The sequence below is a fragment of the Fundulus heteroclitus genome, chromosome 18 (genome assembly GCF_011125445.2).
Source record: "Fundulus heteroclitus isolate FHET01 chromosome 18, MU-UCD_Fhet_4.1, whole genome shotgun sequence".
Classification (NCBI taxonomy): Eukaryota; Metazoa; Chordata; class Actinopteri; order Cyprinodontiformes; family Fundulidae; genus Fundulus; species Fundulus heteroclitus.
Genome location: NC_046378.1, coordinates 15,758,744 through 15,773,655, shown reverse-complemented (window position 1 = coordinate 15,773,655; position 14,912 = coordinate 15,758,744). Strand labels below are relative to the sequence as shown.

At 38.7% G+C, this 14,912-nt stretch overlaps 1 protein-coding gene across 7 annotated transcripts in view; it reads left to right on the top strand.

The window, feature by feature from the left end:
• Positions 1-14,912, top strand: part of LOC105923379 (cytoplasmic dynein 2 heavy chain 1) — a 142,078-nt gene that overhangs the window by 26,151 nt on the left and 101,015 nt on the right. For all 7 annotated transcript variants that reach the window (XM_036149657.1, XM_036149654.1, XM_036149652.1 and 4 more), the window contains 12 exons: positions 6,084-6,289; positions 6,680-6,862; positions 7,780-7,962; positions 8,256-8,479; positions 8,712-8,827; positions 11,268-11,467; positions 11,578-11,709; positions 12,172-12,304; positions 12,457-12,664; positions 12,873-13,002; positions 13,376-13,531; positions 13,615-13,874. In XM_036149657.1, coding sequence (XP_036005550.1) covers positions 6,084-6,289; positions 6,680-6,862; positions 7,780-7,962; positions 8,256-8,479; positions 8,712-8,827; positions 11,268-11,467; positions 11,578-11,709; positions 12,172-12,304; positions 12,457-12,664; positions 12,873-13,002; positions 13,376-13,531; positions 13,615-13,874 — 2,131 coding nt within the window. The remainder of the gene's footprint in view (positions 1-6,083; positions 6,290-6,679; positions 6,863-7,779; positions 7,963-8,255; positions 8,480-8,711; positions 8,828-11,267; positions 11,468-11,577; positions 11,710-12,171; positions 12,305-12,456; positions 12,665-12,872; positions 13,003-13,375; positions 13,532-13,614; positions 13,875-14,912) is intronic.

Below are 14,912 nucleotides of genomic sequence, written 5' to 3'. Positions count from 1 at the left end.
AAAGAATCCTAAAACTAAAGGTAGCTCTTAGTGACGTCATTTTAAGAAAAATCTTAAATGATATTGTTTGCTGTTCTGCTGATCAGTTTCCTTTCTTTTTTGATTGTAGGGTAGTGTGTGGTTGAAAGGTATTTGTATAAATTGTGTGTTGGAGTTGGAAATAGTTTCTGGAGTCAAAGATCGGACTTCTGCTTTGTAAAATACAACATTAATTATGCTCATCTCTTCATAAAGGCCATCTTTTGGCCCTGTTGTCCCAAACATAAGGAAGTAATTCGATATCGCCCATTATTGGGATGACCCTTCACATCAGTAACAGTTCTCCTATCATTTTTCTAGTTGTTCTCACATTTATAGTGTACTTTATAAATTTTTTATATTCCTTTTGGGAGTTTTCTTAAAAATAATAGACATATTATGATTACATGGAAAGGTTATGTGGAACTTCTTCAAGATCCATACCTAGTTATTCACCAAGACTCATTTCTGTTTGATGCTTGTTTAATGATGTCCTAATCAGAAATATCCCATGACTTAAACATAGAGTGAAAGAATGTCTGTGTGAATATAATATAGTCAGACAGAAACAATGACGAGCTGTCTTTTTTATGCATTTCATATCCTCTTGCATTGTTTGCGATCTTACTGTGATTGAAATGTTTGGGTAGGTTTGTACGGGGGACTTTGAGATGAATTGCTCGTGACTGATATTGTGTGAATTTCTCCAGAGGGCAGTACCCTTTTAAAGCTGTGCAGACAGATGCCGACTTACAACTTAATGACCCTAGGCTGAAAATATGTCCTCATAAACCATGACAGATTTTTTTCCCTCAGAACTTAAATTTACAAAAAAAAAAATCTATTTTAATGTAGTTTGTTATTCATGCATGAGATGAAAAGTTCCTCCACTGAGCTTGTAGTTGCATAATTTTATGGGGCATTGGTGAAAAATGCTAATCCAGTATGACTTTTAAAAATGTATATATATGAGTATTGCTCATTTCTATTCTTTCATCTGTGAAGTGTAACATGGGGCAATTTTTTCCTACCGCAGGAATTTTGCCAAATGGGACTTAAGGCTTTAAAGCATGGTTGTAGACAACCTATCTGTGTACTTTATTGAAGCATTGCACTGTGGATTGGGTTTATAGGATGTTTACAGATAACAAGATCCATTCTGTGACTGCACTTAAATCTCAGCTATTCAAATCTAAAATGTTTTCAAGATAACATCTCGTTACGGAATCCCTCAAGTACAACCCGGAGAGGCTGTCGACTGTTCACGGTAATTAAAGGAGTTTAAGTTATGGCAGAAGGGAAAACCTCATTTCAAGTTTTACATAAAAGAGCTTTAAACCCAAAAGGAGAAGGGGACGTTTTTCTTCCTTTGCTCCAGAGAGGAGACAGGTTGCCAACCTGACACATATTTGGCAGCGTATTTAATGTGTGTTCATGCATGTGCTTACATGAGTTGTGCATCTCTTTTCAAAAGGGGTTACAGAATATCTGTCATTTTTATCTTGAGAGATTAATGATTTTTTTTCTTGTACAAAAGGATTAATAGATGAATATAAAGTTTATTATTTGAGTAGTTTTTTTGTTGCTTTAATCCCTGCTAAATTTTACATGTTTAATAGTACAACCGCAATTCCAATGAGGTTGGGACGTTGTGTAAAACATAAATAACATTATGTTGTGATTGGAAAAATTAAGAAAGTTTTAGAGCGATGGAAAGCTCTCTTTCTGTCCGTTTTTTAGCCATGTAGAAAGTTTATGTATGAATGTGCTGCCTGGACATTTATAGATTTTTCAGATGCTAGCAGTAAAAGTGCCCAGTTGCACATTTGACCATTTAGAAAAGCTCTTCTCCAAATTTCTTTGGCAAGGGAAGCACCCAGGAATTAAGTTACAAAGTCAAATGTTATCGAAAGCTGAAGGTGGACTTAAAGTCCCCAACCTAAAACATTCTTTTTGGGCTGCACAGTGAAGGCTGTGAACAGCTTGGATGCAGAATTTATGACAGACAAAGGCTTAATATTGAATAGAAAATGTCAATGTGTCTTTTTCTAACGTTTCCTTGAAAGACCTAAGGATGAGTGTTTGGACCAGGGCTTCACTTGTAATTTGGCGGCGTAGAAGACACCCTTGCAGATTGCCAGGAGAAGTCTCTATTTTATCAAGTGTTACTTTATTGCAAGGATTTGTGCCTTCTGTAGCCGATAGGGTGTTTTAGTAATTGGATAGTATGAGGTCTCAGCAAACTACACCATAGAATGCAAGACAAATCATTTGAACAGCTACGGAATGAATTCCTCCTTCCTTGCATAAAGAATGCAATCAAAATACAATTAAAATGGGAATCTGAGATGAATGTTCAGTTATCGGATCCGGTATGGGAAAATATGTGCAGAGTCACATATGGTGACCAATTCAAACTCATGGAGAGTGTTCAAGTGAAGTGTTACTATATGCTTTTTTTAAGGACACCTGACACTGTGGCCAAAATTAATTCTGTAAGTTCAGACATCTGATGGCGGAACTGTGGTGCACATTTTTTAGACCTGTCCATTATTAGCCCTTTATGTGATGATGTGTTTGCAGCCTAATATTTCAACAGTTTCCTGAAGGTTCCAGGGTTGGCCGTCTTAGGGGCTTTCTCTAAAGACTTTGTTGGAAACAGCACAAAAAAAATAAATGTCTTGTGTATTCTGTTTACTGCGGCTGTTAAATGCACCACCATCAAACGTCTGAGGTCAGATCCCCCCACCTATGACAACTAGACTGAAAGAGTTAGAGAAATGTATCAGATGGAGCAACTTACTTACTGAGAATTCAGAGGGAATTATTTTCCAAAAGGTGGAGTCCCGTGTAAGCTTTATTATGGCAGTTATGGAGTTTGTGTTTATGCATTCAGCATTATCTAAGAATATGGGATTTTTCAAATATGTTCAATCTTCCTCCCGTTTTGTTTTGTTTTTGGTTTTGTGCATCATAGTATTTGGTCCTGTGAGATTACTGTCTGGAGGAGGCCATAACTTCTAATTACTTGTGTCAGTTGGTATGAGCTATGTAAACAAAACAAAAAAAAAGTTTGAAATGAAAACATAATTAAAAACAAAATACAATGAATTGCAAATCCTCTTCAACATATATACATTTGAACGCACTACAAAATCAAGAAATGTGATGCAAATATTAGCTCATTTTGAATTTGGTACCTCCAACGCGTTCTAAAAAAGCTGGGACAGAGCAACAAAACACTGGGAAAGTTGAGGAATGCTAAAAAAAACACATCTATTTGAAACGTCCCACAGGTGAACTGGTTAATTGGAAACAGGCAAGTGTCATTGTTAGGTATAAAAGGAGCATCTCCGTTAGGCTCAGTTGTTCACAAACAAAGATGGGATGATGTTGTGAACAACTGCTTAAATCCATTAGTTTGAGAATGTTTGTAAATGTACAATTACAAGGAATTGAGGGATTTCATCATCTACAGTCCATCAAATCATCAAAAGATTAGGAGAACCTGGAGAAATCTCTGCACGTAAGCGGCAAATCTGAAAACCATCATTGAATGTGACCTTCGACCCCAGGCCCGTATTAAGACAATGTGGTGCCCCTGGGCACTATACCTCAAAGCCCCCCTCCCCCCATTACCCGTGCAGTCCTCCGGTCAAAAACATCAGACATAATCAAGGGGATTTCTGTAATGTAATTTACTATTTGCTAACTTACACAACTACATGTAGACATATGAGCAGTGAGCAATATTCAAATATCTCATTTTAAAATGTTGAAATAAAAAAAATCTTGATTTATTTATCATTTATTATTATTGTGATATCAGTGCTCACAACACGAATCATGCATGGTCTTTCAACAATTTCAAGTAAATAATATAACAATTTATGAAAAATATATTTTTAAAGCATGTGTCATGTTGCCCCCCCATGGTTGGTGCCCCTGGGCACTGGCCCACTGGCCTTTATGGATAATCCGGCCCTGTTCGACCCCTAGGCGGCACCGCAAAAAAAAAAAAAAAAAGAAAAAACACCATTCTGTAAATGATGTTAACATGTAGGCCGAGGAACACTTCAGAAACCCATTGTCAGCTAACGCAGGTCAAACTCTACCATGCAAAATAAAAGCCTAATTAAACAGCCCCTAGAAACGCCGCTGGCTTCTCAGGGCCTGAGCTTATCTGGACTGACACAAAGTGGAAAAGTGTGTCGTGATCTGACGAGTTCACGCTTCTAATTGTCTTTGGAGACAATGGACGTTGTGTCCTCCAGAGGAAAAGGACTATTCTGATTGTTATCAGTGCAAAGTTTAAAAGTCAGCATCTGTTGTGGTCTGGTGGTCTGGCAGGCTTAACTGGCACATCTGTGAAGGCACCATTAATGCTGAAAGCTAGTTTTTGGAGCAACGTGCTGCTATTCACGCAATGTCTTTTTCAGGGACGTCCCTGCACATTTGAGCAGAACAATGCAAAGCCACTATCCGCACGTGTTACAGCAGTGTGGATTCATAGTAAAAGAGCACTTCCCAGCTTCAATGGAATCAGAGCGACAACGTCATGAGTCGTGCAGCAACATGTAAACATGGTATTAGAATTAAGCACACATTTTTGTGGAAACATTTTAAATCAGGAAGTTGTCAAAGAGAAATGCCCTTCAGGGACAGCATTTGTGGTGCAAACAATATTCCCATGTATTAGTGAAGCTTAGCAACCGTCTTTACTCAGAGATTATTGGTTTCTGTTATCAGTCTGTATGCCAAACCTACTTGCACCTCTGAACGGGTTGGAGACTACACCACTTTGTTATTTGCCTCAGGCGCATATCTCAGCATTTCATGCCACCATATTAAACATTTTTAAGTTGATAACGTCACTGAAATGTTCTATAGTGGCTACAGTCAGTATCCCATTCATTCACATTTTCTCCGCCCTAATGATATCAAGTTTTAAACTTGACGTATTTTTTTCTCTTTTGTCAATCATGATCTTTTTGGCATCTGTAGAGATGCGCTAGTTAATCTCTCAATTTCAGTTGATCGGCTTTGAAGAAATCTGCATTTTTCCTGCTTGCTGAAATGTATAAAAAAATGATAATTATACAAACATATTGACCAACTCAGTGTGCTTTGATAGTCTTTTTTTTTTTTTTTTTGTTGGAGAAAAAATTTATCCAAGTTGGGGACATGTACTATGATGCATTAATAGGACAGATTTTCTAATTCCCTAGTTTTATGTTGCAATTTAAAACTCCAATCAACGACAGATTTTTCCCCCCTTTAATGTGTTATAGTCCTTAAAAAGAAATACTGACTTGTGAAAAATCACAATTGGCCTAAAAGAAAAATAGGAATAGGTATTTGCCAGAAAAAGCCTGATTGTTGGGTCTCTAATTCTTTATGTGCATTTCTAAAGGGAGCCACCTAATAGATTAAAAAGTTTCATTCCCTTTTTCACCCTTCATCAAACACAATATTTTAATAGTGTAATCTTACAACTATATATATATATATATATATATATATATATATATATATATATATATATATATATATATATAAAGATATGAATGAGAATTCCTTTATTATCCCGCAATGGGGAAATTCAGGTGTGACAGCGGCAAACACACAGACAGTTACACACAAATATTAGTAATGACAAAAAAAGAGAAGAAGTAAAAGAGCAAACCGGTCTAATCTAAAGTTAACTCTAAAGAAACAAAGAGTAGAGGATAAGGGTAAATACCAGAGTAAATATTGAACAAAAGGGGAAGAAAACTATTTATCAGTGAAAAAACAAACAAAACAACCTATTTGCACAACACACCATACTAGAATATGCATTATTTACATAACCTGCAATATATATATATATATATATATATATATATATATATATATATATATATATATATATATATATATATATATATATATATGCCATGCAGCATACTGGATATTATAGTGCTTATTGTTTTGCACATATCTTTCCTTTATGGTATCAGAATGCACATGAAAGAGTTTGACTGTGGTTGTTTGTTTGTATTCACACATTTCTCCCTGTTTAGATTCCAATATCCTGCAACTGAAGCTGAAAGCTTTGATCTTGGATATCATTCACAACATCAGCGTGGTGAAGGAGCTTAACCAGGCAGGCGTCTCCAGTACTGACGACTGGGCCTGGAAGAAACAGCTCCGCTTCTACATGGGAACAGACAAAAGCTGCCACATACACATGGTGGATGCACAGTTCAGCTATACCTACGAGTACCAGGTGGGACAACAGCAAATATGAGCACAATTCATTTACGAGGTGCACAGAAGCTTACATTTTGCCACTTATTCTTGGCACCATGTAGACAATTTCACAGAATCAGGGATGTTATTTTCTCTTTTGACCTTTTGGGGGCAGTGTTTATGCAGCTATAACAAGCTCAGGCTGTACCTTGGTGCAGAGAAATGCTGTTTCCCACTGCAGTTCTCTACAAACACATGCCATACTTACTTACTTGCTCTTTGCCTGTCCCCCTGTCATCCATCCTTCAGAGATGCACCTCCGTTTGGCTTTTAGCTGTTGCTGACTTCTTTTTATACCTCTGGTGCCCTTCTATGATTTTTCTGTCTTTGTGATTTACTCCTCTCTCTCACCCCTCCTCTCTCCCAGGGAAATGCTGCTAAGTTGGTGCACACTCCGCTGACCGATAAGTGCTACCTGACTCTGACCCAGGCCATGAAGATGGGGCTCGGTGGGAACCCCTATGGGCCTGCTGGCACGGGCAAGACTGAATCCGTCAAAGCTCTGGGGGGGCTCTTCGGACGCCAGGTGTTGGTGTTCAACTGTGATGAGGTGCAAAGAAACTTCATACGTCGGCCAGGAAAAGTTTACCGATAACACTCGTGATTGTATTTAACTTGGAAGAATTTAACAAATGTTTGAAAGCAGCTGGATGAAACATTTCGTGTCTTATTTGGACCTTGTTTTTTTATTTGGATGATAGAACTGTCACGGTTATGACAGTTATGACAGACACGGTCTTTGTTCTCACATGTGCAGTTTTTGTGAGATAAATCAGATAAGCATTATTACTGTATAATGTTCCCGCTACTTGATTATTAGCGGGAACATTATTGTGCTATTTTTCCCATTATCATTAGGTCTTTACAATGTCAGTGGCCTATAATGACTCTCAAAGTGATATCACCCCTGGTAAAATGCCTGGTTTTGGGTTATGGACAAGAAACGTCCTCACTATCAGATAGATTTGGGTAGATTGTGTTAAAGTCACGTCATGTTATTCTGACAGAATGCAGAGAGCTAAATGCTGAATTTGAATCAAAAGGTGCTCCAACCAGGTACTCCTTCTTTATTTCTTATCCCAAACATTTTTTTAACTGTAACTGTGCAGAATATTTGCCACATTAATATTGGAAAAAGTATTGAGAAGCTTTATCATGCTCTCTTTTTGTTCTCTTGAGAAAAGCCTAGCATTTTAACCTGGGTGTATACAATTTTGAAAAAAAATGTGTGCATTTTTAAAGGTTTTAAAATCCACTTAAAGTATGCATAGAGACAGGAAATATCTATTCAAAAGTTATTATCACAGGAACTTAAATGCATACATGCTAGCTCATTCGTTATATGTGCCCATTAATGGAAAGACATTATTTTACTGCTCAGTCCTGTGGCCCTATCAGGATAAGGATGGATGGATGGTTGGCCTATTATTGAGGAAACAGACAGCTTTTTCTCTCTCCTTTTCCCAGGGTATAGATGTGAAGTCGATGGGACGAATATTTGTTGGGTTGGTAAAGTGTGGAGCGTGGGGCTGCTTCGATGAGTTCAACCGCTTAGAGGAAGCGGTGCTATCTGCAGTTTCCATGCAGATTCAGGCCATCCAAGACTCCCTGAAACATCACAAAAAAACCTGCGAGCTGCTGGGGAAGGAGGTAGGAAAATAAAAACGCTAGAAGCAGAACATTGTTTGGCCAAAACAAAAAAAAAAATTAAATGCAATATTTCTGTATGAACCAAGATTTACACTGTATCTGCCATTTACTTTTGACTCAGTGTGTTTTATTGCCTTCCCCTTTAGTCAGATCTGGTATTAATCAGTAATTTATTCATTTTCTGTTAAGTTAGCTGCTTCTTTCATAATCAGGCAATTGAGACAGATGTTTTGTGTTATTTCAGCAAATGTATTGTTAAATTGAAGCACTTTTTATATTTTGTTATCATCAAGGTGGAGTTGGACCCGAACTCTGGGGTTTTCATCACTTTGAACCCCGCTGGGAAAGGCTATGGCGGCCGGCAGAAGCTTCCAGACAACCTGAAGCAACTGTTTAGGCCCGTGGCCATGAGCCGGCCAGACAATGAGCTCATTGCTGAAGTCATCCTCTACTCAGAGGGTTTCAAAAATGGAGAAGCACTGGGACGTAAGCTGGTCGCAATCTTTAACCTGGCCAGGTAAAAAAAAAGAAAATGAAATGTGGGGAATTCTTTGAGGTATTTATTTATTCCACAAACTTCCTGTTATCATTGTTACATGTTTCTAAGGTTCATGAAGTGTTACAATCATAGTGTCTAGTGTGTGTCAACATTATTAGTATAATTTCCTCAAATATCCAACCGAGTGCTGCGGCTAGTACTGAAGCCAACTAAGACTTTGTAAAAAATAGATCTGTATTTGTCTATCCAGGGAGTTGTTGACACCCCAGCAGCACTATGACTGGGGTTTGCGAGCTCTGAAGACTGTGCTTAAAGCGTGTGGCTGTCTTCTACAGCAACAGAGGAGAGGTCATGACAAGGAGAAGAGTAAGTCCCCCTCTAGCTCAGTTTTTTTTTTCTTCATTATGTTTCAGAGGGATTTTTACCCCTTCCAATCTGTGTGTCTGAGTGTGACAAGAAATTTTGAGGGAAGTGGTTGCAGCCTTGGCTATTGCCTCAAGGAGCATATTTTACTATCCCCAAGCTAAAACACACTTGTCATTAAAGAAAATTTTTTTTTTTACGAAAGCAAAGGGAATTGTTTGAAAATATATATAAAAAAATGTATGTCTTGTTGAGCTGTATGATGGTAAATCCATCAAGTGCTGAAAGAGAGGAGCCATTATTGCAACCACTTCTACAGTCAAATGATATGACTAATGCTTTCTTTCTGAATCTGAAGTTATTCTAATAAACAAAGTATATTTGATTTTGGGGGTGAATGAAGGATGCAAGAAAAACAAACTGTAAAAATAGCTGCAAGTGCCATGAATTGATATTTTGATCGATTGTGCTCCCAAGTCTGGTAATATTAGTTTTTGCTATCAGAAGGACGTTAAACAGATTGTTCTTCATTAGTGCCTGAAGGCAGAGGTTTGATTATCTGGGACTAGCTTTTCACAGTCGAGTTGTCACACCAGCAGTTCATATTACTAAAACTCTGACATTAGAGGCCGTGTGTGGAACATTTTCTAAATCTCTGGCAGCTTTAAGAGCCTTTGGAAAATCGTCCGTCCATCTATCGTTTCCTATAGGACTATTTTCTTTTACATTTTATCGCTTTTCTGCCTTGGATCTCGGACGTAGATAAAACTTTTCCTGGAAACCACACTCTGCTTCTAACAAGAGGAATGTTAAAAGGGCAATTTAGTTATTCTTTAAATTCAAATAGTCATTTACACAGCAATTTTCAATTCAATTTTATTTATATAGCGCCAATTCATGAAACATGTCATCTCGAGGCACTTTACAAAGTCAAATCAATCATATTATACAGATTGGTCAAAAATTTCCTATATAAGGGAACCAGTTGATTGCATCAAAGTCCCGACAAGCAGCATTCACTCCTGGAGAAGCGTAGAGCCACAGGGAGAGTCGTCTGCATTGTACATGGCTTTGCTGCAATCCCTCATACTGAGCAAGCATAAAGCGACAGTGGAAAGAAAAACCACCCATTAGCGGGAAGGAAAAACCACCGGCAGAACCGAGCTCAGTATGAACGGTCATCTGCCTCGACCGACTGGGGTTACAGAAGACAGAACAGAGACACAACAAGAGAGACAAAAAAGCACAGAAGCACACATTGATCTAGTAATCTGTTCTACATTAGATGGTAGTAGCGGGTGAGCCGTCTTCTCTGGATGATGTCTCAGTTAACAGAACGTCAGACCAGGTGTACCTACTATGAAGAAAAAAAGAGAACAAAAGTTAAAAGCTGAAATGACAACAGTCATTTCAATGTAATACAATGCAAATCTGGAGAACAGTAGAAATCAGTAGATTGAGAAAATTAGACCCTGATGTCCTCCAGCAGCCTAGGCCTATCACAGTATAACTATAGAGATAGCTCAGGGTAACATGAGCCACTCTAACTATAAGCTTTGTCAAAAAGGAAAGTTTTAGGATTAGTCTTAAAAGTAGACAGGGTGTCTGCCTCACGGACCAAAATTGGGAGTTGGTTCCACAGGAGAGGAGCCTGATAGCTAAAGGATCTGCCTCCCATTCTACTTTTAGAGACTCTAGGAACCACCAGCAGACCTGCAGTCTGAGAGCGAAGTGCTCTGTTAGGAACATACGGGGTAATCAGAGCTCTGATATATGATGGAGCTTGATTATTAAGGGCTTTATACGTTAGAAGAAGAATTTTAAATTCTATTTAACCTTCTATGCAACCTTTACACTGACAAAACATCATAGTGAAAGCTTTAAAAATAAGCGCATCTTCGTGAAAAATCCTCCTCTCTCTCTCTCTCTCTCATACTTAGCTGTCATCGTTGCTTTTCTTTCACTCGTTTTCATCTCTAACTTCCCAGTACTGTCCCCCCTGTCCTTCCCCCCATATTTTCCTGTCCCTGCTCTTTATTTCTTTCCTCCATTGTCTTTGAAGTCCCAATGGTCCACTACTCACTTTTTATCTGTCCAACATGCAGACAGACACTCCACGAGTCTCCAAGGGTTTCTGTTAGTCTCTGCGTTGCTATAATAACAAAAAGACGAAAACGATGTACCGACATTGCACAGAAGACAGATGACTTCAGAGCTGAGAACAAAAGTATTGACAAACGCTTGGATCATGACAGGCTTTTATAAGTAGCACAGTTTTAACAGGGGGGCGTTTAAGAGCAAAGCAACAATCACTTGACAAGTTAACATTGTGACCTTGTGTCTTGCATTCTTCTCCGCCAGGCTTGTTTTTTTTTCTTTGCAGTTTACAATGTAAAACATGTCCTTTAATGGCGTTGATGTTGTCTCTTTTGTCTACAAGCAGTTCAGGAGAGTAATCTGGTGGTGCAGGCGTTGAGATTAAACACCATGTCCAAGCTGACATTTGCAGACAGCTCTCGGTTTGACGCCCTGGTCAGAGATGTCTTCTCTGGGGTTAATTTCACCGATGTGGAGGACCAGATCCTGATGGATGCATTAAAGCAAGTCTACATGGAGGCACAGCTAGAACTCATACCCAGCCAGGTGTGTGTGGGAATATATACAATAGATACTGAATGAACAATGAATGTTTTGTTTAGTAAAATGAGAAGCTAAAAAGGCACCACAAGGAGGCTGATTGTTGACTGTTTCAGCTGAAGAAAGCGATGGAGCTGAATGAACAGCTGAGACAACGGATGGGTGTAGTGATTGTGGGGCCAAGCGGAGCAGGCAAGTCAACACTGTGGAGGATGCTGAGAGCTGCTATCAACAAGACTGGCAAAGTGGTAAGTGAAAATTGATCATCTTCAATTTTTAATTATTATGCTGCTCTTTCTCCGTTAATAATAATAATAATAATATTCTTTATAATAAATAGTTTTTAAGGTTGATTTATTTTTTACTAGCTTTAAGTCATAGCGTATATCACTCTGTGTGTAATGAATCTAAATATTACGAGTTTCACGTTTTGAGTTGAATTACTAAAATTAAGTTACTATTTGTTTATATTCTAATAATTGAAATACACCTACAGTATGTGTTTACCTGGATGAAAACTGGAAATTAACATTTGTATGTTGCACACAATAAATGTTTTTACTTGTGATACTATGCTTCAGAAACATCCAGATTTACACTGGTTGTTTGCCTTTTTTTATTCTGAGGAAAATTGGAAACTTAATAATTGAGTTAAAAAATCAAACCTTCCCAGGCCTGTAATGAAGGTGTAATATTTCTCATCTCTGAAGGTGAAACAGTACACAATGAATCCTAAAGCCATGCCCAGACAGCAGCTTTTGGGACATATAGACATGGACACCAGAGAATGGGCTGATGGCGTTCTCACCCACAGTGCCAGGACTGTGGTCAGAGAACCACAAGGTAAGATGCAGCACAGATCAATGAGATGTCCTGCTTACCAACATGTCTTACAGCTAGGATACAGTCATAAACCTCCCCTATCAGTTTCCATTTGGACAACACAATACTATTCGGAAGATTGCAGGTTTATCGTACTACTTTTGTTTTTCTAGATGTGAGCTCCTGGATAGTTTGTGATGGAGACATTGACCCTGAGTGGGTTGAAAGTCTAAACTCTGTCCTTGATGATAACCGTTTGTTAACCATGCCCAGTGGAGAGCGTATCCAGTTTGGACCCAATGTTAACTTCCTGTTTGAGACCCACGACCTGAGCTGCGCCTCGCCAGCAACCATATCCCGGATGGGCATGATTTTTCTCAGGTTAGTTGGTGTTTAAAGAAAGTTTAAGCATTCAGTTGTGTCTCTTTTTGGTTTTATTGTTTTTTTTATGAAGTAGTATTTTACTGGTCTTGGTTGTGTTTAGTCATTGCTGTGCAGCACTTTAATGCAATTTCTGCTTGTTTAAAGAGCTATGAAAATAAAGTCAACCTTTAAATATATCTCCTAATGTTCCTGAATGCATTCAAAGTGATGAGGACATTGATGTTGGTGCTTTGGTCAAGTCATGGTTGAGGAGTCAGCCTGAGGAGTGTCGCAGTAACCTAGAAAGCTGGCTGGGGGACTATTTCCAAAAAGCTCTTGACTGGGTTCTGAAACAGGTGAGATATTGCCTCTGGCTCTAAAACAGCCCAAAATATCTGATTGTGAATACTTCAAAACACATTTTGGATATTCTTTTATTAGAGGGTTAATTAGCAATGTTTGAACTTTGCATGTCCAAGAAACAGCAGACGTGTTTTCTGCCTGTAGCTAAACTTAAGACCTTTTCAGTTACAGCTGAATATCTGACAAAGAGTTTAGTTGTCATAGCTAACATTCTTGGACTGCTAATCACTTTCTACAAATCAATAAGCTCAATGGACAGATTCAGATATGGATATAGGATATCTTAATGAGCAGGATATCTTTTAGGCACTTGTATCTTGAGTGGACCATGCATTTCTCAGATTCCGTCTTTTCTCTGAACTCCAGAACGACTTTGTGGTGGAAACTAGTCTGGTGGGCACAGTATTGAATTCTTTATCCCACCTCAATGCTGTATCAGAGAGGGGAGAGTTTATTGTTGGTCTTCTAAGGGGCGTTGGAGGAAACCTCAATCTCAAAACACGGAACGAGCTTGCTAAAGAGGTGAGAATAGTTCTTCTTCTTTTGAGCGGTAATCTGCAGGTTTCAACCCCCTGAATAAATCTTACTCTCTTCTACTCCTGCAGTTGCTGAGCTGGGCGAGGGAAAGTCCGCCAGATGCCAGAAAACCACTTGATACCTTCTATGACTCGGACAGTGGCCATCTAGCAGCTTATACATACCAACGTCCTGAGGACCTCACTTTAGAGCAGTTTTTTCACACACAGGTGTTACCTGTAATAGAGACTCCTGGCATGCAGAGAGGCCTGCACGGTTTCTCTCCATGGCTTACAGCCCGCCACAGGCAGCCTTTCATGGTGGTTGGACCTGAGGGCTGTGGAAAGGGGTAATTACACGTGCATTACACATATGAATACACGCCTAACGTGCAAATGTACCTAAGCCATGAAGAAGACTGTTTTGCATATAGATACTTGTAGTTTTATTTCCTTCCTGCAAAAATATATTTACACTGCTCAAAGAATGGCTGAATACAAACTAATGCCACAATAATAAATTGTGGATTTTTTTTCTCCTCACTTCAAAATCATTTGCTGAGACTAAATGGGAAAAGTTCTAGTGTGATAAATACTTAAACACACGTTTAACCAGTACCAGCAAAACAGCATGAACAGTTCTTAGCCAACGTCTAAGTTCATTTAACTTACTCCTATGTGATTGAAAATAAGCGTATCAAACTTTTTCTTCAAGATTTTATACCATATCTGAGTTAAAGCAAACAGGATAGGGGCAGTTGTCACTACCCTGTTTGCTTATGTTGTTCTTCTTGGAAGAAGAAGGTTAAGAAAAACACAGTGGAGAATGATTCATTATGCTTTAAAGACAGAGGTGGTAAAATTGGACAGAATCACACAATCAGCCATGAAATCAAAACAACCTTTATGCAAAGCCTGACCTTTCTTGTGAAGGCGGTGACAGCTCCGAATAAGGATGCAATCTGTGTGTGTTTAATGTGCCTCGGGTGTGCGCGTCTACACCAGGAGTTGTTTCGTTAGAAATAATTGCATCCCTCACCAGGCACTCAAAGAACAATGGTCATTCTCAGTTTGTCTTTTACACTTAAGTTCAGTCTGTTATTTTTTTTCCCCCTTTCTTGCTAAAAGGTCACTGTGCCAGCTGGGTCACTGGGCTTGTCAGCTTATTCCTCTCACAAAATAACAACTAATTTAGTTGCAAACAATATGAGAGCAAAATTCAATCCACCGGCACACACACACACAGCCACTTGCCAGATATTGTCTCATCCTCATAAAATATGTATCTTTCCCTTTGGGTCCGTTATTACAAACATTGTCCTAAGATCCAAAGAGACTCTTTTTATTAAAAGCAGCACAGACGCATTCCTTCTCATTCTTGCTCACAG